At 46.2% G+C, this 27,518-nt stretch overlaps 3 protein-coding genes across 7 annotated transcripts; 2 read left to right on the top strand and 1 right to left on the bottom strand.

Moving 5' to 3' along the window:
• Positions 1 to 5,269: 5,269 nt before the first annotated feature.
• Positions 5,270 to 9,576, bottom strand: nxnl2 (nucleoredoxin like 2). 3 transcript variants are annotated; one of them, XR_013935863.1, is made up of 3 exons: positions 9,004 to 9,576; positions 6,499 to 6,935; positions 5,270 to 6,377 (listed from the first exon to the last, which is right to left on the bottom strand). XR_013935863.1 is itself a non-coding variant. In XM_080477343.1 (2 exons), exons 1-2 carry the CDS (start codon positions 9,303 to 9,305, stop codon positions 6,767 to 6,769), a joined length of 471 nt encoding a protein of 156 aa, XP_080333469.1. In that variant the 5' UTR covers positions 9,306 to 9,576; the 3' UTR covers positions 5,270 to 6,766. The 3 variants fall into 3 exon arrangements, 1 of the variants encoding a protein (XP_080333469.1); XR_013935864.1 differs by having other exon boundaries at positions 5,270 to 6,371; positions 6,530 to 6,935; positions 9,004 to 9,457; XM_080477343.1 differs by having other exon boundaries at positions 5,270 to 6,935.
• A 1,539-nt stretch (positions 9,577 to 11,115) lies between these two features.
• gng10 (guanine nucleotide binding protein (G protein), gamma 10) lies at positions 11,116 to 14,016 on the top strand. The gene is made up of 3 exons (XM_080476973.1): positions 11,116 to 11,260; positions 12,137 to 12,264; positions 12,355 to 14,016. Exons 1-2 carry the CDS (start codon positions 11,180 to 11,182, stop codon positions 12,260 to 12,262), a joined length of 207 nt encoding a protein of 68 aa, XP_080333099.1. The 5' UTR covers positions 11,116 to 11,179; the 3' UTR covers positions 12,263 to 12,264; positions 12,355 to 14,016.
• A 2,932-nt stretch (positions 14,017 to 16,948) lies between these two features.
• btc (betacellulin, epidermal growth factor family member) lies at positions 16,949 to 27,503 on the top strand. Of its 3 annotated transcripts, XM_080477431.1 has the most exons (6): positions 16,949 to 17,121; positions 17,210 to 17,418; positions 17,808 to 17,912; positions 23,366 to 23,480; positions 23,608 to 23,754; positions 26,461 to 27,503. In XM_080477431.1, exons 2-6 carry the CDS (start codon positions 17,337 to 17,339, stop codon positions 26,612 to 26,614), a joined length of 603 nt encoding a protein of 200 aa, XP_080333557.1. In that variant the 5' UTR covers positions 16,949 to 17,121; positions 17,210 to 17,336; the 3' UTR covers positions 26,615 to 27,503. The 3 variants fall into 3 exon arrangements, with proteins under 3 accessions (XP_080333557.1, XP_080333556.1, XP_080333555.1); XM_080477430.1 differs by having other exon boundaries at positions 17,113 to 17,418; XM_080477429.1 differs by having other exon boundaries at positions 17,115 to 17,418; positions 17,808 to 17,921.
• Positions 27,504 to 27,518: the final 15 nt, after the last annotated feature.

Here is a 27,518-nt window from a genome sequence, read left to right as displayed (position 1 = left end):
AAGATGTAAAACTTCCATTATATATCAGTACATATAAAGTACATATAAAGTACCCAGAACCTGTCTTTTCTTTTCCCTTCTCATTTCCAGTAAATACTGTTGGTGACGTGAATAAAGTAGAAATGAACCTTTATCTGTGTTTCCTGTCACTTCATGACCCGTTGTCCCTCCTGGACGGGAAAACATCCATAATTCCTGCGCTGCTCATCAGCTGCTCTATCAGCTGCTCTAACATTCTGCTTCTCCTCCGTCGCTCTATCTCGCTCACAAGAAGCCAGAAATACGCAAATATTTACCTGCTGGACACGAGCTGTCTGCCACTTCTGTGAGAAGTTCAGCATGGAGACGCTCTGCAGGAGGAGCAGGAGGGGCTCTGTAGGAGGAGGAGCTCTGGAGGAGGAGCAGCTCTGCAGGAGGAGCTCTGTAAGAGGAGCTCTGCAGGAGGAGCTCTGCAGGAGGAGGAGCTCTGCAGGAGGAGCAGGAGGAGCTCTGTAGGAGGAGCTCTGCAGGAGGAGCTCTGCAGGAGCAGCTCTTTAGGGGGAGCAGCTCTGTAGGAGGAGGAGCTCTGCAGGAGAAGCAGGAGGAGGAGCTCTGTAAGAGGAGCAGCTCTTTAGGGGGAGCAGCTCTGTAGGAGGTGGAGCTCTGCAGGAGGAGCTCAGCAGGAGCAGCTCTGCAGGAGGAGCAGCTGGAGCTCTGCAGGAGGAGCTCTGTAAGAGGAGCAGCTCTGCAGGAGGAGCAGGAGGAGCAGCTGGAGCTCTGCAGGAGGAGCTCTGTAAGAGGAGCAGCTCTGCAGGAGGAGCAGGAGGAGCAGCTGGAGCTCTGCAGGAGGAGCTCTGTAAGAGGAGCAGCTCTGCAGGAGGAGCAGCTCTGCAGGAGGAGCTTAACTGGATTTAAATTACAACTCATGTTTTGAACCTGTAGCTGCTCCTGACTGTTTCTTCCTGATGATATGAACACAGAGCGGCCCGACACACGGCCGGCAGAACAAAACCGGACAAACCACCAAGACCCTTTTTCTTTTTAATTCGAAGAACATTTTTATGTTTTCATTTTCCATTTATATTGATAACTTTAACAATTGTCCTTATTAGTTCATTATGGGAAAGAAAAGGAGACGAAACAACAACAAAATAGAGAAAGAGACAAAGAACAGAAAATAAAGAATGATTTCATAAAGGATGTTACCGTGACAACACGTGGTCAGCAGTTATACTATAGTATGAATATTAATGTTTCACTAACACTCAAGTACAAACAAGTTAAATTACATACTTCAGCCTACAAGTATCATAAAAATACTCCTTACAGTAATATGGATGAATTTCATCTTTCACCATCGAAAGCACAAAATGTTCAGACATGTCAAAACACACACTCATATACATATATATATATATATATATACATATAACTTGTAAATAAACTTTATCAATCAATAAATACATGGATAGTTTAATGAAAATAAATACACAAACCAATCCAAGTACACACACACCTCAATACAAATACATATAAGATAGATCGAGTTCAACTTATTTGAAAAGGAGAAAGAATAAAGCCGATTTATTCCGACGCCTTTCTCAAATATTCTACAACAACATTTTATAATAATCCTGCTTGAATAGTAATACCAGTATCAGTTAAGAAGTATACAGTTAAAAAAAAGTACTCTGGATTACCACTGAACAGGAGTAACGTGATATTTCCCCACGTGGCGCGGCTCTGATTTTTGAACGTCCTTGATTTAAGGCTCCAGTCACTAGCTGTGACCCTGCAGCGACACCCGGTGGCGGATTGTGAGATTACATCTTAAACTTCAGTTACAGATGATCGTTGAAACTCATCAAGCTGCAGTTTGACCCGCAGATAACAGCATTATCATCTCTAAATAACTAAAACTCCGTTAGAAGTTCATATTAAACCAACTATCCTTTGACAACACGACAAATTTGAACAATAGAACTGAACGTTCCACAGAGTTCTGCCTCAGGGCAGCGTCTGCTCTACAACTTATGGATCACAGTGGATTTTTATTTCACTATTTACATCTTCAGAGACATAAAACATATTCACATGTAGCTGCAACTCAAAAGTAGTTCATATCATGATCAGAATAACTCATCAAAAGGTAGAAATGATCTTTAATGTAGATGCATTTCTCCATCTGTGTAATAATCTTGATTACCTATTCACTACATAAGACTCAAGTGCGCCCCTGGTGGTCAAACAAATATGTTGCAGTTGGGGTCTGGTTCGGGTGGCGACATGTAAAGACGCGTGGTGATAAGCTATTTTATCCATTTAATGACCGAGATATCGTGTTCTAAAGCGTAACCTGTCCCCAGGACAGACGGTGGGTCGGGGCACTGAGAGGACCGGATAACGAAGGGTCCACCTCAAAAGACAAAAAGACAAAAGCAGCTAAAGCGTCTCATAGCAATGCTACAGCTCCAGACACAGCTGCGCTAATGGCGGCTATAGCTAACGTGGAGAAGACGGTTGTCGACAGGTGTCAATCCCTCAAGGATGTGATGGAGTCGCTCCGTAGTGACGTCACGTCCCAGACTGATGGTGTTCAGACGGAGTTCTGTTGGTCCTCTGGCTGCTCGCCTCGCCGACCACCAAGGAGGGCTAACTAGCTTGGAGGATGCTACAAACACGTCCTCCCGCAGAGGTGTGGACGTGGAGGGGAAAATAACCACATGAAAGACATGAAAGACATGAAAGACATCGGGACAGAACTCACCGAGAAGACCGAGGACCTGGAGAGGAGACAGTGCAGGTGTGACGTCCAAGTACTGGCAGTGAAAGAGAAATTTGAGACCCGGGACGCGGCCTGGAGCCTCGCTGGCTAAGCTACTCCAACAGGTTGGACCGGGTGCAAGGCAGTCTGCTGGACCAGGCAGTCTGCTGGACTAGGCCCCAGGCAGTCTGCTGGAGCAGGCAGTCTGCTGGAGCAGGCCCCAGGCAGTCTGCTGGACCAGGCCCCAGGCAGTCTGCAGCCGGTCCCTGTGAGAGGCCAGAGGCTCAGGCCTCTGTGGTGAAGAGGGGAGGAGCTTATAAAGTGAAAGATCCAGAGTGGCGCCGTCGGGGTGAGATCCAGGAGGCTTTACCTGGCGAGGCTGAGGATCACCTCTCCTCTGGGAGACCGGCTGAGGAACGTTGTCCTGCTGTCAATGGATCCAGGACTCTGAACACAGTCCAGGGGGATGGTTCTGCCCCCTGGGGGGTTTGATTAGCTTAACTTTCTTTTTCAAGGAAAAATAATGATTTTTTGTATATTTCTATTTCTGTGTACATATGTGATGGTTTCTATAAGGATAAGAGGTTCTTGAGCTGCTTCAGTTGCTCAGATATCCTCTGATATATTTTAGAATACTGCCGGTCCGTGGTGTTCTGAGTTCTGAGCAGTCCTCCAGGTTACTGGTTGCTCTGTGGGGGAGGGGAGTGTGAACATGGCTCCGTCTGCTCCACCTGGAGCCGCTCCGACACTTTGATTTCTTGGTTCACCTTCCTGCCTGGTCAACTACAAAACTGCACATGGTTTTTCTACAAGAGACAAAACACAGTAAAACACAGTAAAACCCAGTAAAACCCAGTAAAAGGATGAAACCAGGCCGGTTCCATCCGTATCAAGGTTTCTGCTGAACTCCATCACTCCAGTGGTTTCGGTGAACCTCTCTGCTCCACCTTAATTGTTCAGGAGTCTGATTGGCATGTTGCCAGACTGAACTAGTACTACCTGATGTTTGCTGCAAAAGTGAATTTGGTATTTGATCTAATGTCCATCGGTCCAAACCAAGTCCGTCTGCTGAGGTGTCCAGCTCAGTGTCAGTGCTCACCACGGTCCTTACCTTACCTTACCTTACCTTACCATACCATACCATACCATACCATCTCTCCTGTACATCACTCGTACTCCAGAATGGATTCTTTTCTTTTGGAGCCCAGATGTTACCATGTGTACCATACGATTCTGATCTCCCATCATGCACCTGTACAGGGTGATATTTCATTTCCAAACGCCACGCAGCGCTCCTGGAGATCTGACTCGACCTTACTGTCAGATGAGGGCTTTTGTAAATCTATTACACTATTACTGAAACCAGATAAGTGCAAAAACTAGATCCCCATCCCAGACAAACGAGGGAGAACAGAACCCAGACAACAAATAAAACACATCAGCACACAGCTGGTACATCAAGACAAACTAGACCCGGAGAACAGATGAAAGGTAATAAATTAAATCCATGTAGGTCATGTGACAGAACGTTCACTGGTGAAACAGGCAGATCCTGTCGTGTAGGAAAGAAAGAACATCAAAGTGGAAAAGACCCAGCAGAACAAGAAAGTGCTGAATCAGCATCACGACCACTGCAGGAGAAACGAACACATCATGACCTGGAATGAGGGAAGCGTCAGAACCTCGGAGGAGAACAAGGTCAAACGGTGGATAAAGGAGGCCGGCCAGATCAGGAAGCAGGACACCATCCACCGGGACGAGGGGACCTACATCCTGTCTCACACCTGGGACTCCATCCTCCAGAGCACCGGGCCGTACGGCGGGGGGCAGGGCCAGACAGCGGTGATGACAGTGGTAAGGACAATAAGGATGGCGGTGATGACAGTGGTAAGGACAATAAGGACGGCGGTGATGACAGTGGTAAGGACAATAAGGATGGCGGTGATGACAGTGGTAAGGACGATAAGGACGGCGGTGATGACAGTGGTAAGGACAATAAGGACGGCGGTGAGGACAGTGGTAAGGACAATAAGGACGGCGGTGATGACAGTGGTAAGGACAATAAGGACAGCGGTGATGACAGTGGTAAGGACAATAAGGACGGCGGTGAGGACAGTGGTAAGGACAATAAGGACGGCGGTGAGGACAGTGGTAAGGACAATAAGGACGGCGGTGATGACAGTGGTAAGGACAATAAGGACGGCGGTGATGACAGTGGTAAGGACAATAAGGACGGCGGTGATGACAGTGGTAAGGACGATAAGGACGGCGGTGATGACAGTGGTAAGGACAATAAGGACGGCGGTGATGACAGTGGTAAGGTCGACAAGGACGGCGGTGATGACAGTGGTAAGGACAATAAGGACGGCGGTGTCAGCGCATGGCGCCGGGGGAAAAGGGGCAAGTAAGGGCAGGACTGAGATGCTGCCAGCAGGGTGGAAAACGTCTCCGGTGGAGGTTTAATGAGCCAACAGGGACAAAGTGCCTGTTTGTTCATGAAGTCAGTCCAAGACGGAACAAGAGATTGTCTTGGTAAGCTTTATTAAGAATCAGCCTCAACAAGTTATTACAAAAACTAACAACATATAAAAATATCGAGGCAAACTGAAGCTACGGGAGCAGAAATGAGTGTTTTTAATTCTACTACTATAGCTCTGTGTTTGGGTTCCTGAGACGTTCCTCTGATGAACAGGAGGTTTTACTCTCGTGTTGAAAAGCAACATGTCCCAGAACCGTGTGTGAGCGGCAGCAGGCTGTGACACCATGTGCAGATCATCCAGGGTTCAGATGGGGAAGAAGCAGGGCAGCAGTGGTTAGCTCTCCAGCCTCACAGCGACAAGGTCATGGGTTCAAACACCTTTCTGTCTGGAGTTTGCAGGTTGTACTCCAGTTTCCTCCCACAGGAACCTCAGATGGTGTGAATGTGTTCTGGTTCCTGGTCTCCAGTAAGGTACACTGGGATTGGCTGAGCAGGATGAAGGATTATAGAATCTCCACTGCAGGAAGGAGATCGTCTACGGGGCAAATCGTTTACGTGAAAACGTCTTTTGACCGTCTGTCTTTTTACAAATGTCCAGATTCTGTCACTCTTACTTGAAAATGAATCTTCAGACTGAGCAGTGTTGCCAGATATGGAGGGTATCCCCCTATTGGGGAGCCAAACTCTCGGACCTTTGTGGCGTGTTCATTATTAACATATAATAGTTTGAGGGTTTGAACCTGATTCCCAACAGGCGGAGAGTTAAGATGGTTTATGTTGTTTGGCCTGAAAACACTGAGTCACATCTGGCAACCCTGGTTCTGACCGGCGTGGCGTCCATACTTCTGTCAACAGCGTTTTCTGGGCTCTGAGGCCAGAACCCGTCGGTCCAGAACCCGTGGGTCCGACCAGGTCCACACTGCAGTCAGAGAGGTGGAGTTTAAAATGTAAGAAGGAAGATCCCAGCTAATCATGGGACTGAGCATCAAGAGCTGCAGTGAACGAAGCTCCAGTTTGGTTTTCATCTTTATATTTAACTTCATTAGTGTTTTTTTCCTGAAATTCTATCTTTAATCATAAATGTTGTTATTAATTATTTCCCTTCTATTGTTATCTTTAAGTGTACATGGGAGGTGTCAGACGGAGGTCCTGGAGCTGCAGGTTCTCCACGTCTCCCTGCTTCAACAGGCTGGTGGTCTGGCTTTGTGCTCAACGTGGTGAAGAACCATCAGGACATTCTGGGCTTAAAGACGGGAGACCGGAGAACCTGCAGGGCTGCAGCTCCAGGATCTCAGTCTGTTGTCAACAAATGCATTTCCTTCATGTGTCTGATTCTATTTCTCTGAAACAAACAAACAAAACTGATGCATTTTTCCTTGAAGCATTGAGACGTGAACGGGGACGGAATCTGTCGTAACACCGCCTCGTCACAGATGAGGACCAGTCGGTGTTGCTTCCTTCTTCTCAGACGGTTCAGGTTAGAGGAGTAAAGAATTCTGCCCCTGCAGCTCTGGAGGAAGCGGCTCCGCCCGGCAGCTCGGCTTCTATCCCTGGAAGTTCTGGAAGATCTCGGCGGCGTCCAGCCAGGACCTGAAGCAAGCCAGGCCGCGGTCTCGGATCTGCTTCCTGCCCTTGTCGGTGATCACGTCGCCGTTCTCCTTCACGATCACCAGTTTGGGGACGGCCGTGATCTTGTAGCGCTGCTTCAACTCGCTGAGGGAGAAATCATCACATGTTCAGGTTCTTTACTGGATCATCCAGAGAAGAACGACTGGAACCAGATGAGTCAGAAACACTGGAACATCCCCGGAATGAACGAGGTGACCTGAACATGGAACCTTACAGAGTAACTGGACTTTAAATATGGATCTTTTTGAATTCACTCGACAGCTTTTAATTCATTATTACATCTCGGGACAACAAATCAATAAACTGGATCAAATTCGATTATGAAACGTTTTGACAACCGATTCCATTATTGATTCGTTGGGTCACGTGATTTCTGGTCCAGTCGCCATGTTGGAGAGTCGATTACTTCACCTTCATCAAATAAATAAAGTTTAAAAACAGAACCTCAGCCTGCAGAGGCAGTAGAACGGAGCGAGGCGGAGGCGGTCCAGTAGAACCTGTGAGGACCAGGTCAGAACTCCACCCTGGACTGGACCCACACATATTTACCTGTTAACGCCCCGTAACGAGGACGACCCGCTGAGGACGACAACAGACCGGTTCTCCTGGGAACTTTCAAGCTGAGCGACACTGAAACGGTCAGAATACCTGGACTGGACCAGAATACCTGGACTGGACCAGAATACCTGGACTGGACCAGATTACCTGGACTGGACCAGATTACCTGGACTGGGCCAGAATATCTGGACTGGGCCAGAATATCTGGACTGGACCAGAATACCTGGACTGGACCAGAATATCTGGACTGGGCCAGATTACCTGGACTGGACCAGAATACCTGGACTAGGACCAGAATACCTGGACTGGACCAGATTACCTGGACTGGGCCAGATTACCTGGACTAGGACCAGAATACCTGGACTGGACCAGAATACCTGGACTAGGACCAGAATACCTGGACTAGGACCAGAATACCTGGACTGGACCAGATTATTGGAATATTCAGACGTTGTGGCGTCAGATTAGTTTGAGATGTGAATCCTGGTGCTGCTCAGTGAAGCTCCTCTACGTTAGTCTGACTTTCCCTTTCCAGCAGAGGACATGAGGACCGAGGACATGAGGACCGAGGACATGAGGACCGAGGACATGAGGACCGAGGACCAGAACCCCCCAGGAGGCTGGTCCCACCAAGCAACTGTTTATACTAGTTTTATTTACATTTGATTGTATTTTGCAGCAGAATGTTTCATTAAAATGGACTTTATGTTGGGATTCTGATCACTGTCAGTACGAACTGATCATTTCTTTACACTGAGCACCTCAAGGGAAACTGTCAAGAGTAAAGTTAAAGGTTCTTAGAGTAATATTTGACCAGGCTGGTCCACTCAGGATGAAACTGACTGTATGTGGTCCCTGAAGTTAATTAAATCTGATTTAAATAATTATTTTAATTTATTGGGCTCACAATGGGATGTCGAGAATTTAAATCTAAAATCTAATCTACAGTTCCAAGCAAATACATTTCACCAGTACGACCAACACAATCCGTTGTACCCTGATATTTTGTTGTAAAGTAAGTTTGAGAAAAAACAGATTTAACTGTTTAAACCAACAAAATGCAAGCGGAGCCACGGGGGGACTTTTCTCTAAAACTTAGAGGAGTTCTACTTGGTGTGAATCTGCTTTCCGACTAATCCCAGACAGGGTGACCCTCACAAGCCTTTACATAATCCTAATACGCTGGATTGGCACAACACAGAAAGAAATCACTTTTAAATGCAGCCGAGAGGAAATGATGTGATCCAACTCATAATGTAGGTGAATACAGTACTCATATCTATATCTATATCTATATCTATATATCTATATCTATAGATCTATAGATCTATATCTATAGATCTAGTCCTCTATATATCTATATCTATATCTCTATATAGCTGGTTATAATCTAAATGTCACTAATGAGTTTATTTTGAACAGAATAACAAAGGTTGGTAAAGTATTCTCTCCTGTGAGTAAACTAAAGTAAGTACTAATCCAAACTTCGTTACTCCTCCGCAGATAGAAGTGATGAGTATAAATATACAAGTAGAAGTACATGGCGTTGTGTTCATGGGCAAAGTTGTAATAGTAACGTAATCCCGTTACTCACTGTTTGTAGTCGTCGGTCCAGGGCAGAGCCAGCCAGTCTCCGTGCATGTCGTGATAATATTCCACCATATCGTCGGCGGATTTATCGGAGGAGATGAAAACGACCTCGAACTGAGCGGCCGGTTCCGCCTCGTCCACCAGTTCGGTGTAGAAGTCGCAGAGCAGCGGGGTGAAGTCCCTGCAGGGCGGACACCACCCGGCGGAGAAGTAGATCCCCACCACCTTGTTCCTCAGAGCCTCTTCGGGCTCCACGAAGTCCCCGTCCTTATTGAGGAGGGTCCGGCCGGAGAACACCTCCACCATGCTGCTCCTCTCTGACGCCTCAGGCCGCTTCAGCCGCTTCAGCTCATCTTTATCCGGCGTCTCCCCCGCCCCACACACACACACACACACACACACACACACACACACACACACACACACACACACACACACACACACACACACACACACACACACACACACACACAGCGTAATCCCCTACCGACCAATCAGGAGCCGCACTAATCAGGCCTGTACATCTTTAACCACGTGGGCCTGCCACTGGATGAAGCGAGTAACTACTTCCGGCAACACCGACTCACGCATGCGCAGACCAGATGTATTTTCTTTCATTGACATATAGATTTTTTCCCCATTTTTTCAATTTGCGATCCTCAAAATCAAATATCAATGTCAACAGTGCACAGCAACGAAAGAATGGACGGATTTTATTTCAAACATGTAAAAAAAATGAACAAAATAAACAAGTAAAAAAGAAAAATATTAAAATGAGTAAAGCAAAATATATTTTCTTGTGATTGCAGACTCTATTTTCATATTTGGCACCTAAATGTTCATTAAGTGGGAAGTAGGAATCGATCACTCAAAGATATTTCATCAAAGAAACAGTGAGTAAGAAGAGCAGAACAATATTTAGGTTACACGTCCAAAACCAAGAAGTACAACTGATTAAATCCTACATCTTCTCCATCATTTATAGGATTTCTCTTAACTTGCATCTATTATAATAATTAATTAATTTCAACAAGTTAGATTTATTATATTAAGACTAATTATCTGATGAGAAGGTATAAGTAATTAAAAAATAGATAGATAGATAGAATTTTATTGTCTGACCCAGAATCTTCTCTTTGACAGGCTCAAAGTTACATCACACGCACACATAGAAGGCAGTAAGAACAGCAATACTCATGATAATAATAATAATACTCATGATAATAATAATAATAATAATAATAATAATAATAATAATAATAATAATAATAATAATAATAATAATAGTAATAATAGTAATAATAATAATAAAAGACAATACACTACAACATTATTACTTAAATTATGACGCTGTGGCTGCAGATGGAAGGGAGGATTTTTTGTATATTGTTTTTCTGGCCAGTGGGACTTTATATCTTCTGGCAGAAGATATAAAGATTATATATTATATACAATAAATATAATAAAGTATAATCATGATTATGGAAGGATATTATTCTAAATATCACAAATAATTACCGATACATTTAAATAATCTATGTTTGGTCTTCATCAACACATGATTTATTTATTTTTTTATCAAAATGATGCATAAATAAATTACTTTAGATATCCAGATATTCAATTACCACGCATATAAATGTATATACACATATACCCACATTTGGAGATATGCAGTATGAAGGAAAACATCCTCACAGTCCATCTTTATCAACGATATATAAAAGTTAAAAATGTAAACAGATCAGTTATTCCAGTTCAAATCTTCCTGCAACAGCAGCAACAAGGTTTAGGATTACATGAAAACAACGTTTACTGACGGTAATATGTCAGAGATAAAGGAAGTAAACAACACTTCATGGTGATATTTAATATAAAATGTGGAGATTCATCATTGATGTACGAGTCGTACAATAATCATCAACCTCAACCAGAAACAACTTGAGTAACAAAGATCTTTTAGTGGATAAAAGTGAATATTAAGTGGTTTTCAAAGCGTAAAGAATCCTTCCTCCTGAATGTGTGGAGCTCCAGCGTCTCCTCGCTCCTGCAGGAAGAGACTGGGAGCTCATTTGGAAAGAAGCTGGGCCGGATGCTTCCTTCCTCCTCCAGCGTCTGCTGGTGGAAAACCCAGGACACGTTTCCTTTTTCTTTCAGAAGAAGTTTTTCTAACCCTGAACATGACGTCTAATTCTAATTTATCCAACATGAGACGTCTGGTGGACCAACTGAAGCTGGAGGCCAGTGTGGAGAGGATCAAGGTGAGGCAGCACTGAGTCATGTCTTCTTACTCTTCACTGTTTTAGTCACAATAATACAAACCTTGAGTTATACTAATGTTATTTCACTCATACTGTTTCATCATGATTCACTCAGCATGAAAAACTCATTTGTCAGTTAAAAAACCCACTGATGATCTTCGTTGTTTTTTTAATCAGAAAATGGTTTAAAGAGTTTTTAGTTTTTATTTTAAAACACCCGAGATATCCTGATTCGCTGTTTTTCACTTTGAAAAAGACAAATGAATTTAAATTTCTATTGATTTTCTTTGAAAAGTAAAGCTTTTGCTCTGGGTAGCTGTATTGTTCATCAAACAACTGATTGACAATATATTCACTTCTTTTCTAGACCTGCAATGTTATTTCATCAATGTGATTCAGATTCTGCCTCATTTTCTCCATTTAAACCCTTAAATCTATTACTCTTATTGGTTTTCATATCTAATTAAGTTAAACTACATTTAACTTCCTTTATCCAATCTTTTGTTTTATTGTCGTTTTGTTGTTGTCCATCTACTGAGCGTGTGCAGAACAACTGTTCACAACAACCGTGGTTCCTCATGACCAGGAGCAAAGTCCCACAAAAGCTGTTTTCTCCCGTTTCCATGGAGACCAAGCGTTTTCAAAAGTTCCACCTTGGGAGCTATTTTCTGAAATAACCATAAAAAACCCAACCACACACACACACACACACACACACACGCACACACACACACACACACACACACACACACACACACACACACACACACACACACACACAGACATGGCCGTGGTCGGTCTGGACGAGCTGTAAGGTGTGACGTGTGACGTGTGACGTGTGACGTGTGACGTGTGACGTGTGACGTGTGTCTGCAGGTGTCGCAGGCGGCTGCAGAGCTGCAGCAGTACTGTCTACAGAACGCAGGGAAAGACGCGCTGCTGGTGGGCGTCCCCACAGGAAGTAACCCCTTCAGGGAGCCGCGCTCCTGCGCCGTGGTGTGAAGGTCAGAGGTCGCGTCGCTCTGCAGCGCCCCCTCACTAACACCTGCTGCTGCTTTTCAACTGAGGAATAAATCCTTGTGCCTCTTTTACAGAGTCAGACCAACGGACTCAGCGCTGCGTCTCTCGCTCAACATTGGTTTGACCCACTTTCCCCGTGTCCAAAGATCTTCTGACTTCACTGTAGTTTCTGAAACAGCGCCGCGTAAAGGCAGAACTCACCTGCGAGACAAAAACACAAAAATGAGGCGTTTTCACTTCAAATCTTGTTGAAGCCTAAAAGTCATAAAGAAGATAAAGACGTGTCACTATTCGTGCAAAGTACAGTAATTTGAAGAAAAAAAATACATTCAGTGACATATTAAATAATAAAACACACAGGTGCCTATTAACCAGTCCAAACCAAAGATGTGTTTAAACTAGAACTACACTCGGTAGAGCGCAGACCTTCACTAACTACATCTGTCACCATGGAAACCAAGAGATTACAGGTTATTGATCCACCACTCCACTGCTCCCATCATCTCTCATGGTAGTTTGAATTACTTCATGTTCGATACTGATGTACACACGTTTTACACATTTTGGAGTTGGTTTGATCAGTCGGATTAAAACTGTGTTACGATGAAAATACTTGTTTGACCTTTTCGTGGCCTTGACCTTTGACCCAGTTGCTCTCAATACGTAATGGAACCGTCCTCGGATAAAGACAAATCGTCCCTGAAGAGTTCATGAAATTCATGGGTCAATAGTTTTTGCCAAAGCCACGTCTCCATGGCAACAGACGCTGATCTTCTCCGTGAGGTTCCTCATGAGGAACCTCATGAGGAACCTCGTGAGGAACCTCATTAGGAACCTCGTGAGGAACCTCATTAGGAACCTCGTGAGGAACCTCATTAGGAACCTCGTGAGGAACCTCATTAAGAACCTCATTAGGAACCTCATGAGGAACCTCATGAGGAACCTCATGAGGAACCTCATTAGGAACCTCGTGAGGAACCTCATTAGGAACCTCGTGAGGAACCTCATTAGGAACCTCATGAGGAACCTCATGAGGAACCTCATTAGGAACCTCGTGAGGAACCTCATTAGGAACCTCATGAGGAACCTCATTAGGAACCTCATTAGGAACCTCGTGAGGAACCTCATGAGGAACCTCATTAGGAACCTCATGAGGAACCTCATGAGGTTCCTCTCTCCCTCTTTGTTTGTCAGTGTTCTTAGGATTTATTCAGTAGCTGATAGTCGTTAACGTCCCAGAATCTGATGACGGGTTCTTGATGAGGACAAATCATCCCTGAAGATTTTCTGCGACTCGGCTGAATAGTTTCTGTGAAAAGTTGTTAAAATACAAACATACATACCAATAAATATATAAATACACACAGACGCCCCCCCTCGGCCCACCGTTGGTTGGAGAAGGTATTTAAAGTGGCGTTCGTGTTCTCCAGTTCAGAGAGCGGCTCTCAGGACTCCTACCAGCGGATGCTGCAGCTCAGATGTGAGTTGCCGGTCGTCCTGGCGGCTTCCTGAGGTTCGGAGCTGCAGAGAGGAAACTCACACTTCCTGTTCCAAACTACAACGTTTCCCTTCTCCTCTCAGCTTCTTCACACTTTGACTCCAACTGGAGGTGGAAGCAGAACTGCTTGTTGTTTTCATGTCTTTATCAAAGTCTTTGTTGTTTTTCACGTTGATTTTCAGTCTAAGACTTCGATTGTAAGAGTGGAGAGAATAAAGGAGCGTCCCGCCAATCATGACTCAGCTTTCTTCTTTATCACTTCCTTTTCCTCCCAGAGAGCTCAATCCAGGACGCGTCTCAATACTTCTTCCCACGTTGAAGCCTCCTTTTCTCAGAGATCAACAGAAGCTACAGAGAAGTTTCCATCACGACTGAAAACACCAGGAGGTTTTTACAGCTTCAGCCTCCATCGGGCAGATTTCATAAGAGAAAGTAATAAAATGACACTTTGAACTAAAACAAGTTATTTTAAATGAACAAAGCAGCTCTGATGCTTCAGCGGGGGCGAAATTATTTCATTTCCTTTCTAAATTAGACGTACAGATACTCGTTTACAAGAAGTAAAAGTACAGACTCTTTACTCCGAATTCGAAAAACACAACTTCTCTGAAACGCTTTCTGAATAAATAAATAAAAAACATGTCAGTCCAACATTTTATATATAATACACGGAATTCCATCAGAATTCTATTTTTTGTAACAAGAAATTTAGACATTCAAACATTATTGAAATAACTTGATTCTACATCAATTCAGTTTTAAATTCATGATAAATGTTCTCAGCTGCTTCGATCTTTTCACTGCGACTGAACGGAGGTGAAAACCTTCAATAAACCAGTTACATGAAAAGAAGTACAAGTATTTCTCTTTAAAAAATGTTATGTTAACAGAAGATGTTCCACTGCTTTTAAAGTAGAAATAAAAACTCTCACGTCTAAACTTTAGATCATAAAATATGTTGAAAAGATTTATACTGACCAAAATCCAACATGTTCCATTTTTACTAGTGAGAATTTCTCTCTGGACGTTTTTAATTTTATTTTCTAATCAAACAACCAGATGAAACGTCCGGAAAATATGGAAAATGTGTTTTTGCTGAAGCGAAGCAGCAAAAGACTCCAACAGCAGCGCCGGTCATAATGTTTAATATCACAATTAAAATGGGAATCCGTGTCCAACTCAGCAACTCTCTTACTTTAGTCTGTTTCTCACATGTGGAGGTCGTCACAATAAAAGCATGAGAGCGGTTCGACTGAATCCTGAACTTAATCCAGGCCTGGATTTTCATCTTTCCAGAGCACAATGTTGTTTGACAATTATCTTATCATGATATTGTTTGAAGAAAAAGGGCGAAATCCTGCCACCTGCTGGTGGAGATGAGGGAACGCACAAAGTATTGGATTAGATCAGGGGTGTCAAACGTGAGACATGTGGGTCAGAACAAACCCGCCTGAGTGAAATAAATAAATAAATATTCTCAATATATCCACTGCAGTTTAATGTTAAAGTAACATTAGTAATAGAATTCTCAGTTAACAGTTACTGCTGCCATGCGTCTCCTCAGAGTTTAATAAAGCTCAATAGAACTAAAGGTAAACCTTTCCTGACAGAGCATGTCATTACTGGAGTCTCTCTCTCTCTCTCTCTCTCTGTCTCTCTCTCTCTATCAGGGGTCTTGAACCCGGTCCCGGAGGACGCCTGTCCCAGAGGACCCCTGTCCCAGAGGACCCCTGTCCCAGAGGACGCCTGTCCCAGAGGACCCCTGTCCCAGAGGACGCCTGTCCCGCAGGTCTCAGCTCCTCCCGATGATTTTTAGGAGTAATAATAGATGAGAAACTTTGTTGGAAGTCTCACATAGAACACATAAAACGTACTAGTACCTAATGTCTACATTAATTGTGCTGTTCACTGGTGCTGCCCTAACATCAGACATCATGTCCCGTGTGGTGAATCTTTCCTTTCCAGATGAATTCAACAAGTGTTAATGTTTGAAGCCTGTAAAGTAAAAACTAATGTTAAGTACTGATGTCAGTTTTGGGAGCCAGGTTATGGAACAGACTTAATGAGAAACTGAAAAGGTGTAATTCTGTTTTCAAAAGAGTTTCGGATGTGAAGTAATTAAAAGTTATGCTGTGAATTGTTCATTTGATATTTACTTGATGTCCAAAAAGGGTTTTCTAATTTAAACTGTCCTTTAGTTTGTATTTGATTCTTGATCTTTCTTTGCGGGAGTCCTCTGAAGCTTCAGGATCAGCAGAGGAAGCCACCGGGTCAGGGTTCAGCTGATTCCTTGTTCTGTTGCTGAAGCTTCAGGATCAGCAGAGGAAGCCACCGGGTTCAGCCGATTCCTTGTTCTGTTGCTGAAGCTTCAGGATCAGCAGAGGAAGCTACCGGGTCAGGGTTCAGCTGATTCCTTGTTCTGTTGCTGAAGCTTCTTTTTAATAATAATAATGTTGTAGTTTTCTGTTTTGTATGAATGTCACTGAAATAAAACAAACTAACTTAAAGATGATTCTAATGAAACCTTCTGCGGCAAAATACAGTGAAATGTCCCCAAACAGGAAGTACAGTACTTTAGGTCTCCATAAATCCTGTAGAGAAACAACAGCGCCATCTAGAGGGAAAACAAACCCAAAGGTACAGGAGGGGCAGAATAAAAAGACAGAAGGGGTAGGAGGGCCGTAAGACGTAAGGTTTGCAAAGAGTTAAAATAATCTCTAAATGTTGGTTTCAGTTATGAACAAATTTCACCGTTTAGATTTTTAGAATTAAATCTTTGCTGATCCAAGAAAAGACGTAACGTCTCTCAGCCAATCAGCTTCTGGGGATCAAATCCAGCCTCTGATGTTAAAGCCAATATATTTAATATAAAGGGTTTATAGAGGTGGAATCAACAGAAGCACTAAAGAATGATTATCGTCTTAGAATTAGATCCTGTGACGTCTGGTGGAGCAAGTCAAACGGCCTTAAAGCGCCGGTGGTTTAGAATAGAGCTGCTCTTCACTTTCACTTTTATTTTTTCTATTTAATTGTGACTAATTCACTTCAGACGTTCCAGGAATCTCCGTGTGTTGTTCTCCCTGCTGGTGCTTTAAGGTCACACAGCAGCAGCAGAGTAATCTCCAGTCGCTGGGCTGGTAACCAGGTTTACCAGGTTAACCTGCTTCAGTTTCTTGTGGCTCCGCCTCCATTCTTCAGTCAAAGCTTCGCCAGCTTTAGTGGCGCAATTGTTGTTTGAAGAGGAAATAACCTGAATAGCTTGAAGCTTCTCCTTTAAAGGGGTGGGTGGGAGCGGAGTCGGGTTTCAGTGCCACGCCCCCCCCCCTCTATTCTCACTGTGTAGGTCAGTCCAGTGTGTGTGTGTGTGTGTGTGTGTGTGTGTGTGTGTGTGCTCTTTGGTGGGAGTCTCATGCTTTTTACTTTGAACTCAGCCGCCGTCAATGGAGGATCAACCCACGACGCAGCAGCTCCAGGGAAACTTCCAGAGCGTGTCCACACCTTCTCCAGAGGTCGTTGACCCCTGAGGGAGGACTCGTCCAGGTCCACGTCTGTTGGCTGATGACGCTGGCGCTCCCGCCGTCGCCTTTATCCAGTGAGGAGATGGCCACAGCGTACAGACTCTTTGTAGGAATAGTGGCAGGTAAGCTTCTCCGGCTTTCTTTGACAATGGACGTGTGAATGAAACACATGATTATATCTCCACCCACTCCACTTTCTCTGGACTGAACAACTGACGACTGTAAGAATGTGTAATGTTTTGGTTTTTACCATCCCTGTTCCTTCAACAGAGCTTCAGCTGCTGTTAATGATTGAAAAGCCCACATGACAATATCTCCTCTGGGATTATTAATCACCAGTGAAGTGGACTTCCCTAATATGGAATCACTGCCAGACGTGTGTGATCTCTCCGGGTCTTCACAATCGTCTGGTCGTTGATGAATGATCCCCCCCGGGGGGGAATACGCCGGTGAAAGTGGCAGAAACCTTTACTCGTGTCTGATTGGCTCCTCTGCTTGTGTCTGGACGCAGCTCTGGCCTTATGCAAACACTGCTGCCTGGCAGAGGGGAACACCACCCAGCCCGCCCGTCCAACTGTGACCCGTCATCGCCATGGCAACAGAGACAACTGCACAGGTAGATACGGTAATAATGATGATGGCGGGGTTGTTGTTTCCATGAGGGCTGAGCACATGGAGCCCAGATGTGGATGTGATTGAGCCAAAACATCTGCTAATGCCTGTAACAAGGAGAAAACACCTTCAACTCAAGCACTACCACTGTTTTACATTAGGTGGCAGCAGTGAGTTACCATTGGAACGTTACATTTCTACACTTGTAGCTCGTAATAAGAGCTTCACACTGTTAGACCCCGTTTCCACGACGACGATCGGCAGGAAGTGAATCGAGAAAAGTTTCACTTTCAAATGGCGTTTTGCTCACGATCGTCAGAAACTATTAGAACACTGTCGTTTATATGTCAAGCTGACGTGCACACACACACACACACACACACACACACACACACACACACACACACACACACACACACACACACACACACACACACACACACACGTTTGTCTTCTGTTCAGCTCTTTTGAGTTCCAGTTGGAAAATTCACCGTTTGTTTGTTGGGAATTATTTATAACTCCAGCAGCCATCTTTACCTTCGTCTATGAAACGAGAGGCGGAAGGTTGTTTTTGTCAGCCTGTAGTTTGTATGTATGTATTTTACCAACTCCTCAACCAATTTCATGAAATCTTCAGGGATGATTTGTTCTCATCCAAGGACGGACGGACAAGGGTCTGGGGTTAGGGTTAGGGTTAGGGTCTGGGGTTAGGGTTAGGGTCTGGGGTTAGGGTTAGGGTTAGGGTCTGGGGTTAGGGTTAGGGTCTGGGGTTAGGGTTAGGGTCTGGGGTTAGGGTCTGGGGTTAGGGTCTGGGGTTAGGGTCTGGGGTTAGGGTTAGGGTTAGGGTCTGGGGTTAGGGTTAGGGTTAGGGTCTGGGGTTAGGGTCTGGGGTTAGGGTTAGGGTTAGGGTCTGAGGTTAGGGTCTGGGGTTAGGGTTAGGGTCTGGGGTTAGGGTTAGGGTCTGGGGTTAGGGTTAGGGTTAGGGTTAGGGTCTGGGGTTAGGGTTAGGGTTAGGGTTAGGGTTAGGGTCTGGGGTTAGGGTTAGGGTTAGGGTCTGGGGTTAGGGTTAGGGTTGGGGTTAGGGTTAGGGTTAGGGTCTGGGGTTAGGGTTAGGGTCTGGGGTTAGGGTTAGGGTTAGGGTTAGGGTCTGGGGTTAGGGTTAGGGTTAGGGTCTGGGGTTAGGGTTAGGGTTAGGGTCTGGGGTTAGGGTTAGGGTTAGGGTTAGGGTCTGGGATTAGGGTTAGGGTTAGGGTTAGGGTCTGGGGTTAGGGTTAGGGTTAGGGTTAGGGTTAGGGTCTGGGGTTAGGGTTAGGGTTAGGGTCTGGGGTTAGGGTTAGGGGTTAGGGTTAGGGTCTGGGGTTAGGGTTGCCAGGGAGACGCTCCCTGCGCAGCGTTTCCTAGTCCTGCAGCTACTCGACTACTTTTCAAGTGAAACTTGCCACATTTACACATTTTAAAACAACAGAAATACTTAGAATGTTGTTAGCAGGTAGGGCCACTAGTGGGTGCTGTTGATTGTTTGTAATGAATGCACACACACACACACACACACACACACACACAGACGCTATAAGCATTAACAATGGGATAAGGCACATTTGAATGGAATGAAGCTCCAGTAGTCTCTCTCTCTCTAGGCTAGCTTTAGCTTCGTAGCAAACCACCGATTGATCAGGACTTTTCTATCTTCCAGTAGACGACAGGTAAACACGCTTCCTGATTGAACTCATGTTTCAGCTGATGAAGTCACCTGGACGGTGGTTGGGCTTCACGAGCTCATTTCAAAGAGGGTTTGTTGGTCATGGCGCCTGGAGAAGAGCTGCGTGTCGCCTGCCGCTCAGGCGTTCGGCCTCTCGGGATCCGTGTCACTGTGCGAGGTTGTAGGACGTGGAGACGGAGACGGGGAGGGAATGGGAGTCAAACCTGGAGACCTGTCCAGACGCCAGCCTTCCCTCGCCGGGTCCGGTTACAACCAGCTAATTATACCCGCGGGTCAGAAGGTGAAGGTGGGCCTCCAAACAGCCGGCCGGCTGAACGTGACTGACAGACACAGAGAAATGAGCTCATTTGTTTTCTTGACGGGACTAAAAGCCCGACGCTGTAATAAATAATAAAGACCTCCATGAACCCAACGACTGGAGTATTACTTCAAGTCAAGTACTCCAAACTTCATTCATAACTCAGCTACTTCTCAGTTTCCTTCCTGCCTGACACAGATTTATTTTAGTAAATTGTTGTTGTTGAGGCGGGTTCTGCTGCTTGTTGTTGAGGCGGGTTCTGCTTCTTGTTGAGGCGGGTTCAGCTGCTTGTTGTTGTAGAGGCGGGTTCTGCTTGTTGTTGTAGAGGCAGGTTCTGCTTGTTGTTGTAGAGGCAGGTTCTGCTTGTTGTTGAGGCGGGTTCTGCTTGTTGTTGTAGAGGCAGGTTCTGCTTGTTGTTGAGGCGGGTTCTGCTGCTTGTTGTTGAGGCAGGTTCTGCTTGTTGTTGTAGAGGCAGGTTCTGCTTGTTGTTAAGGCGGGTTCTGCTTGTTGTTGTAGAGGCAGGTTCTGCTTGTTGTTGAGGCGGGTTCTGCTGCTTGTTGTTGAGGCGGGTTCTGCTTGTTGTTGTTGAGGCAGGTTCTGCTGCTTGTTGTTGAGGCGGGTTCTGCTGCTTGTTGGTGAGGCAGGTTCTGCTTGTTATTGAGGCGGGTTCTGCTGCTTGTTGTTGAGGCAGGTTCTGCTTGTTGTTGAGGCGGGTTCTGCTGCTTGTTGGTGAGGCAGGTTCTGCTTGTTATTGAGGCGGGTTCTGCTGCTTGTTGTTGAGGCGGGTTCTGCTGCTTGTTGTTGAGGCAGGTTCTGCTTGTTGTTGAGGCGTATTCTGCTGCTTGTTGTTGAGGCAGGTTCTGCTTGTTGTTGAGGCGGGTTCTGCTGCTTGTTGTTGAGGCGGGTTCTGCTTCTTGTTGTTGAGGCGGGTTCTGCTGCTTGTTGTTGAGGCGGGTTCTGCTTCTTGTTGTTGAGGCAGGTTCTGCTTGTTGTTGAGGCGGGTTCTGCTGCTTGTTGTTGAGGCGGGTTCTGCTTGTTGTTGTTGAGGCAGGTTCTGCTTGTTGTTGAGGCGGGTTCTGCTTGTTGTTGAGGCGGGTTCCGCTGCTTGTTGTTGAGGCGGGTTCTGCTTGTTGTTGAGGCGGGTTCTGCTTGTTGTTGAGGCAGGTTCTGCTTGTTGTTGTGGCGGGTTCTGCTTGTTGTTGAGGCGGGTTCTGCTTGTTGTTGAGGCGGGTTCTGCTTGTTGTTGAGGCAGGTTCTGCTTGTTGTTTTGGCGGGTTCTGCTGCTTGTTGTTGAGGCGGGTTCTGCTGCTTGTTGTTGAGGCAGGTTCTGCTTGTTGTTGAGGCGGGTTCTGCTGCTTGTTGTTGAGGCGGGTTCTGCTGCTTGTTGTTGAGGCGGGTTCTGCTTCTTGTTGTTGAGGCGGGTTCTGCTGCTTGTTGTTGAGGCGGGTTCTGCTTCTTGTTGTTGAGGCAGGTTCTGCTTGTTGTTGAGGCGGGTTCTGCTTGTTGTTGAGGCGGGTTCTGCTTGTTGTTGAGGCGGGTTCTGCTTGTTGTTGAGGCAGGTTCTGCTTGTTGTTTTGGCGGGTTCTGCTTGTTGTTGTAGAGGCGGGTTCTGCTTGTTGTTGTAGAGGCAGGTTCTGCTTGTTGTTGTAGAGGCAGGTTCTGCTTGTTGTTGAGGCGGGTTCTGCTTGTTGTTGTAGAGGCAGGTTCTGCTTGTTGTTGAGGCGGGTTCTGCTGCTTGTTGTTGAGGCAGGTTCTGCTTGTTGTTGTAGAGGCAGGTTCTGCTTGTTGTTAAGGCGGGTTCTGCTTGTTGTTGTAGAGGCAGGTTCTGCTTGTTGTTGAGGCGGGTTCTGCTGCTTGTTGTTGAGGCGGGTTCTGCTTGTTGTTGTTGAGGCAGGTTCTGCTGCTTGTTGTTGAGGCGGGTTCTGCTGCTTGTTGGTGAGGCAGGTTCTGCTTGTTATTGAGGCGGGTTCTGCTGCTTGTTGTTGAGGCAGGTTCTGCTTGTTGTTGAGGCGGGTTCTGCTGCTTGTTGGTGAGGCAGGTTCTGCTTGTTATTGAGGCGGGTTCTGCTGCTTGTTGTTGAGGCGGGTTCTGCTGCTTGTTGTTGAGGCAGGTTCTGCTTGTTGTTGAGGCGTATTCTGCTGCTTGTTGTTGAGGCAGGTTCTGCTTGTTGTTGAGGCGGGTTCTGCTGCTTGTTGTTGAGGCGGGTTCTGCTTCTTGTTGTTGAGGCGGGTTCTGCTGCTTGTTGTTGAGGCGGGTTCTGCTTCTTGTTGTTGAGGCAGGTTCTGCTTGTTGTTGAGGCGGGTTCTGCTGCTTGTTGTTGAGGCGGGTTCTGCTTGTTGTTGTTGAGGCAGGTTCTGCTTGTTGTTGAGGCGGGTTCTGCTTGTTGTTGAGGCGGGTTCCGCTGCTTGTTGTTGAGGCGGGTTCTGCTTGTTGTTGAGGCGGGTTCTGCTTGTTGTTGAGGCAGGTTCTGCTTGTTGTTGTGGCGGGTTCTGCTTGTTGTTGAGGCGGGTTCTGCTTGTTGTTGAGGCGGGTTCTGCTTGTTGTTGAGGCAGGTTCTGCTTGTTGTTTTGGCGGGTTCTGCTGCTTGTTGTTGAGGCGGGTTCTGCTGCTTGTTGTTGAGGCAGGTTCTGCTTGTTGTTGAGGCGGGTTCTGCTGCTTGTTGTTGAGGCGGGTTCTGCTGCTTGTTGTTGAGGCGGGTTCTGCTTCTTGTTGTTGAGGCGGGTTCTGCTGCTTGTTGTTGAGGCGGGTTCTGCTTCTTGTTGTTGAGGCAGGTTCTGCTTGTTGTTGAGGCGGGTTCTGCTTGTTGTTGAGGCGGGTTCTGCTTGTTGTGGAGGCGGGTTCTGCTGCTTGTTGTGGAGGCGGGTTCTGCTGCTTGTTGAGGTGGGTTCTGCTTGTTGTGGAGGCGGGTTCTGCTGCTTGTTGTAGATGCGGGTTCTACTTGTTGTGGAGGCGGGTTCTGCTTGTGGAGGCGGGTTCTGCTGCTTGTTGAGGCGGGTTCTGCTTGTTGAGGCGGGTTCTGCTTGTTGAGGAGGCGGGTTCTGCTTGTTGAGGCGGGTTCTGCTTGTTGAGGAGGCGGGTTCTGCTGCTTGTTGTTGAGGCAGGTTCTGCTTGTTGTGGAGGCGGGTTCTGCTTGTTGAGGCGGGTTCTGCTTGTTGTGGAGGCGGGTTCTGCTTGTTGAGGCGGGTTCTGCTTGTTGAGGAGGCGGGTTCTGCTGCTTGTTGTTGAGGCAGGTTCTGCTTGTTGTGGAGGTGGGTTCTGCTGCTTGTTGAGGTGGGTTCTGCTTGTTGTGGAGGCGGGTTCTGCTTGTTGAGGCGGGTTCTGCTTGTTGAGGCGGGTTCTGCTTGTTGAGGTCAATGATATGAAGCTGTGTTCATCATGTTGTCCAGGAGTGACGGAACTCCGGCTGGATGTGAAAGTGATTTGGGTTTTGTTCCTGCAGTCACTCCAGAGTCGGGATGGAACGGCCACTTCTCCCAGTGTCCTGATCACCTGAGGCACTACTGCATCCACGGGGAGTGTCGCTATATTAAGGTGCAGAAGGCGCCGTCCTGCAGGTGAGAGGAAGTACGACAAGAAAGCAACTGAGAAAAGATTCTTCATCTTGATGTTCTTCTAGACCAACTGGAACAGAGGGACTAGAAGAGAAGGTTCTAAATGAAGGTGTTGTTGGTTTGACCTCAGGTGTCAGCCCGGGTACGGCGGCTCCAGGTGTGAATATTTGAACTTGGACGAACGAAAAGCTGAAAAACGCAACATCATCATCATCATCTGCATCATCGCGGGACTTGTGCTCTTAATTCTTATCGTTTTTATCTGCGTGTGTTCAAGGTAAGTCAGCAGAGTGACGAGTTCAAGGCTTTTCAAAGAAAGACGGGGTGTTCCCTGTGGAACGAACACTTTCACTTGAAAGAACAAAACCTTAAAGTTCTCCTCCTCCTCCTCCTCCTCCTCCTCCTCCTCCTCCTCCTCCTCCTCCTCCTGTTCACCTCCTCCTCCTGTTCACCTCCTCCTCCTGTTCTCCTCCTGTTCTCCTCCTCCTGTCCTCCTCCTCCTCCTCCTCCTCCTCCTGTTCTCATCCTCCTGTTCACCTCCTCCTCCTGTTCTCCTCCTCCTGTTCTTCTCCTCCTCCTCCTGTTCTCCTCCTCCAACTGTTCTCCTGTTCTCCTCCTCCAACTGTTCTCCTCCTCCTGTTCTCCTCCTCCAACTGTTCTCCTGTTCTCCTCCTCCAACTGTTCTCCTGTTCTCCTCCTCCTCCTGTTCTCCTCCTCCTCCTGTTCTCCTCCTGTTCTCCTCCTCCTCCTGTTCTCCTCCTCCTCCTGTTCTCCTCCTCCTGTTCTCCTCCTCCTCCTCCTGTTCTCCTCCTCCTCCTCCTGTTCTCCTCCTCCTCCTGGTCTGGTCGGTCCAGAAACCTTCAGTATTCTAAGATTCTAGCTCCTCCTTGATTTTCCTCATTTGAATATTGGATCATAGGAGCTACATTCAGAATCTGCTGTGTCTGTGTGAGCTGGACTGGCTCCGCCCACACATGCCCATCTTGGGAAGAGGAGGAAGTACTTCCTCTCGTGGTGCCATGTGCCAGAGCAGAGCTGCCTAATTGTGGGAGGAGTCAAAGGGAGGGCCTCCCTTGATTGGGATTGGCTAAACCCCCGATGACACTATATAGGGTTTGATTCTGATTGGCTGCTTGGAGCAACACACTTTTTAAAACCTGGAACAAGCCAGGGACAGAGAGGACAGACTGTCTTCACTTCTGGGACGTCAGTCCAGGTATGGGGACGAGTAGTCCTGCTGGAGAACCTTTAGAAGGTGGATTTTAAATAATATGATCCTCTAAAGAAGCTCACAGGAAACATATATGGTTATTTTCCCCGTAAATAATTCATTATTCAGACTGCAAATAGATTTTATTTTTAATATAATTTAAAGCATTATTTTAAAATGAAGCTTTATCATTCCTGTTTTTATAGTAAATGAGCCTTAGACATGAATTTTGGGAACGGGGACGACCAACCCTGGTAGCAACAATCTGATAAATAATCCAGTTAGTGCATATATTCTATTATATATAGGTATATTAATGAACCTGCATTATTCTGTTTTTACAGTGAAGTACTGCTGAGTGTTGATGTGAGTATTTTAGTCACATGCAGCCTGAAAACATCCTGAGTGGCCCAGACTGGTGCCAGAATAACGTGAACTGGAACTTTAAAGTTTTTCTTTGTTGTGGCGTCAAATAGAAGTTTTTAAGTTTTTTGCAAAATGTTTTGCATTATTACAGAAAAGTTGTACAATCTCGACATAAAACCAATTCTTAATTTCCTTTTGGTGCAAAACAGTGAAATGTCCAAAACTATTGTCTTGTCTTTTCTCTATTTGTCTATAAAATGTGCTTGTTGGTCAGTCGGGGTTGGAGCCTCTCGCAGGACGTTTGGCAGAAGGAACTCATGTTTCACACCCTGATTTAATTAAAAACATTCACACTGAACAGTGGAACGTTTACCTTGTTGGTTCTCCAAACTATAATTAAATAAAAGAAAGAATTACCACAGTAAGTACAGATAAACAGTTATTAAATAGGTTTACAAACCATAAAATGCCCCCCACCCCCAAAAAGTCCCATTAAAGTTTTGAATGAAAGGAGTAGAAAGGCATCACATCGGAGGTCTATAATAACTTACATTCAGCACCTAACTTACCAGCTAGCTACTGTAGGAATACTTTATTTAGTTTTTGCAGGTTAAACAGTAATACCATTATAGATCAAATATATCAACCCCATAATATTATAAGAAAAATGTACTTGACTTTATATAATCCACAGGCTCAATGTGTGGCTTCATCTGTGCATGTGATGGAGGAGTGCACAGTGCATGTAGGGGGCGTGGCCTCAATAGTCCTGCAGGGGGCGTGGCCTCAATAGTCCTGCAGGGGTCACGGCCTCAAGAGCCCTGCAGGGGGCGTGGCCTCAATAGTCCTGCAGGGGGCGTGGCCTCAAGAGCCCTGCAGTAAGCAGAGCTGTGTGAATGTGATGGAGGAGTGAACTTGCATTAAATGTGGGTGTTTTAGCCAGGATCATGCTCCAGTATATTTCAGTTCCCTGTTGAGGGCCAACACTCAATTTGGTAAATTTCTGTTTTATTCCCATAAATTCCCTTAAATTCCCGTTAATTCCCATAAATTCCCAAGGAAACTTTCCAACTTTGGAAATTCCCGGAATTTTGCAACCCTAATATGAATAACTAAATTGTACCTGTGTGTGTTTCTTTAAGTCCAAACTCATTTATGAAGTTGAATTTTGAAAACTTGTCCCGCTGGTGACTGAACGTCAACTGAAGAGTATCAATGCCAACAAGCGTGTCAGGTAGCTGCATCACTGTGTGAAACACTGAGCGTCTCCATGGCAACGGACGCTGATCTCCTTTGATCTCCGTGTAATTTGGATCAATAGTTCTTCTCGGCGAAGGTAATAATCCCGTGACAAAGTGTTGAAATGTGAAGTTTCCTGCTCCAACATGAAGTACTTTTCTCTCTCAGGCGTCGGTGGCGGATGTGTTGGCGGAGGGGAAGACGGAGAGAGGAGCCCAGGAACTGGACAGAGAAGCTCAGTATGATGGACGCCGCCGAAACACACGCAGCCTTAAAAAGCCTGGACTCCAGAGAGCCGCTGCCACATTCCAACTCTGTGTGAAGTGGCTGCAGGCACACGTCCACGTCCACGAGTGGTGGGACTGTTTATGGAGGAGGGGCAGCTGCTGCCATCCGTCTGGCGGCGATGGTGGCCTGAAAGCTTGAGAGGATGACCTGAGTCTCTGGAGACTGGAGCCTTCCTCCTGGAGGAGGACCGTCTCCTTCCCCCTGGAGGAGGACCGTCTCCTTCCTCCCGGAGGAGGACCGTCTCCTTCCTCCCGGAGGAGGACCGTCTCCTTCCTCCCGGAGGAGGACCGTCTCCTTCCCCCCGGAGGAGGACCGTCTCCTTCCCCCCGGAGGAGGACCGTCTCCTTCCCCCTGGAGGAGGACCGTCTCCTTCCTCCCGGAGGAGGACCGTCTCCTTCCCCCTGGAGGAGGACCGTCTCCTTCCTCCCGGAGGAGGACTGTCTCCTTCCACGCTTCATTCAGAAAATAGGAGATGCCTCTCTTCATATTTCATAAAAAGCTGGAAGAGTGTGAAGCTGCTCTCCTGCAGCCAGGACGCCGTTTTCCTTCCCAGAGGCGAGCTGCCGCTCTCGGCTCTCTATGTTGGCCAGCCGGCAGTGAGCGGCGATAACAACTGACCACATTGACTGGCTCCAGATCTGCTTGGGACTGAAGGGACTGTACGCTGTGGTCACGGCAGCAGTGGTGTAAATAAACCCTCAATGCAAAGAAAGATGCAGTGGTGCCCCTGCCAACAGCAGTCGTCTTCTTTCTCCTGCTTATTTTGCTTCTTCATTTCACATGGTATTTCTAAAGGCTGATTTACACGAGAACATTTTCAAGTGAAAAAGCTAAAATGATGTAGTTTTCATGTTGGGCCACTACTGGGCGCTGTTGATGCATGCAGCTAACAATACGCTATAAACAATCAGCAATAGCAGGTTCACGTGTGTTCGCCA

The sequence above is a fragment of the Lipophrys pholis genome, assembly GCF_963383615.2.
Source record: "Lipophrys pholis genome assembly, chromosome: 12".
Lineage (NCBI taxonomy): Eukaryota > Metazoa > Chordata > Actinopteri > Blenniiformes > Blenniidae > Lipophrys > Lipophrys pholis.
Note: the sequence above shows the minus strand (reverse complement) of the source record. Positions and strands in the feature narration are given on the sequence as shown.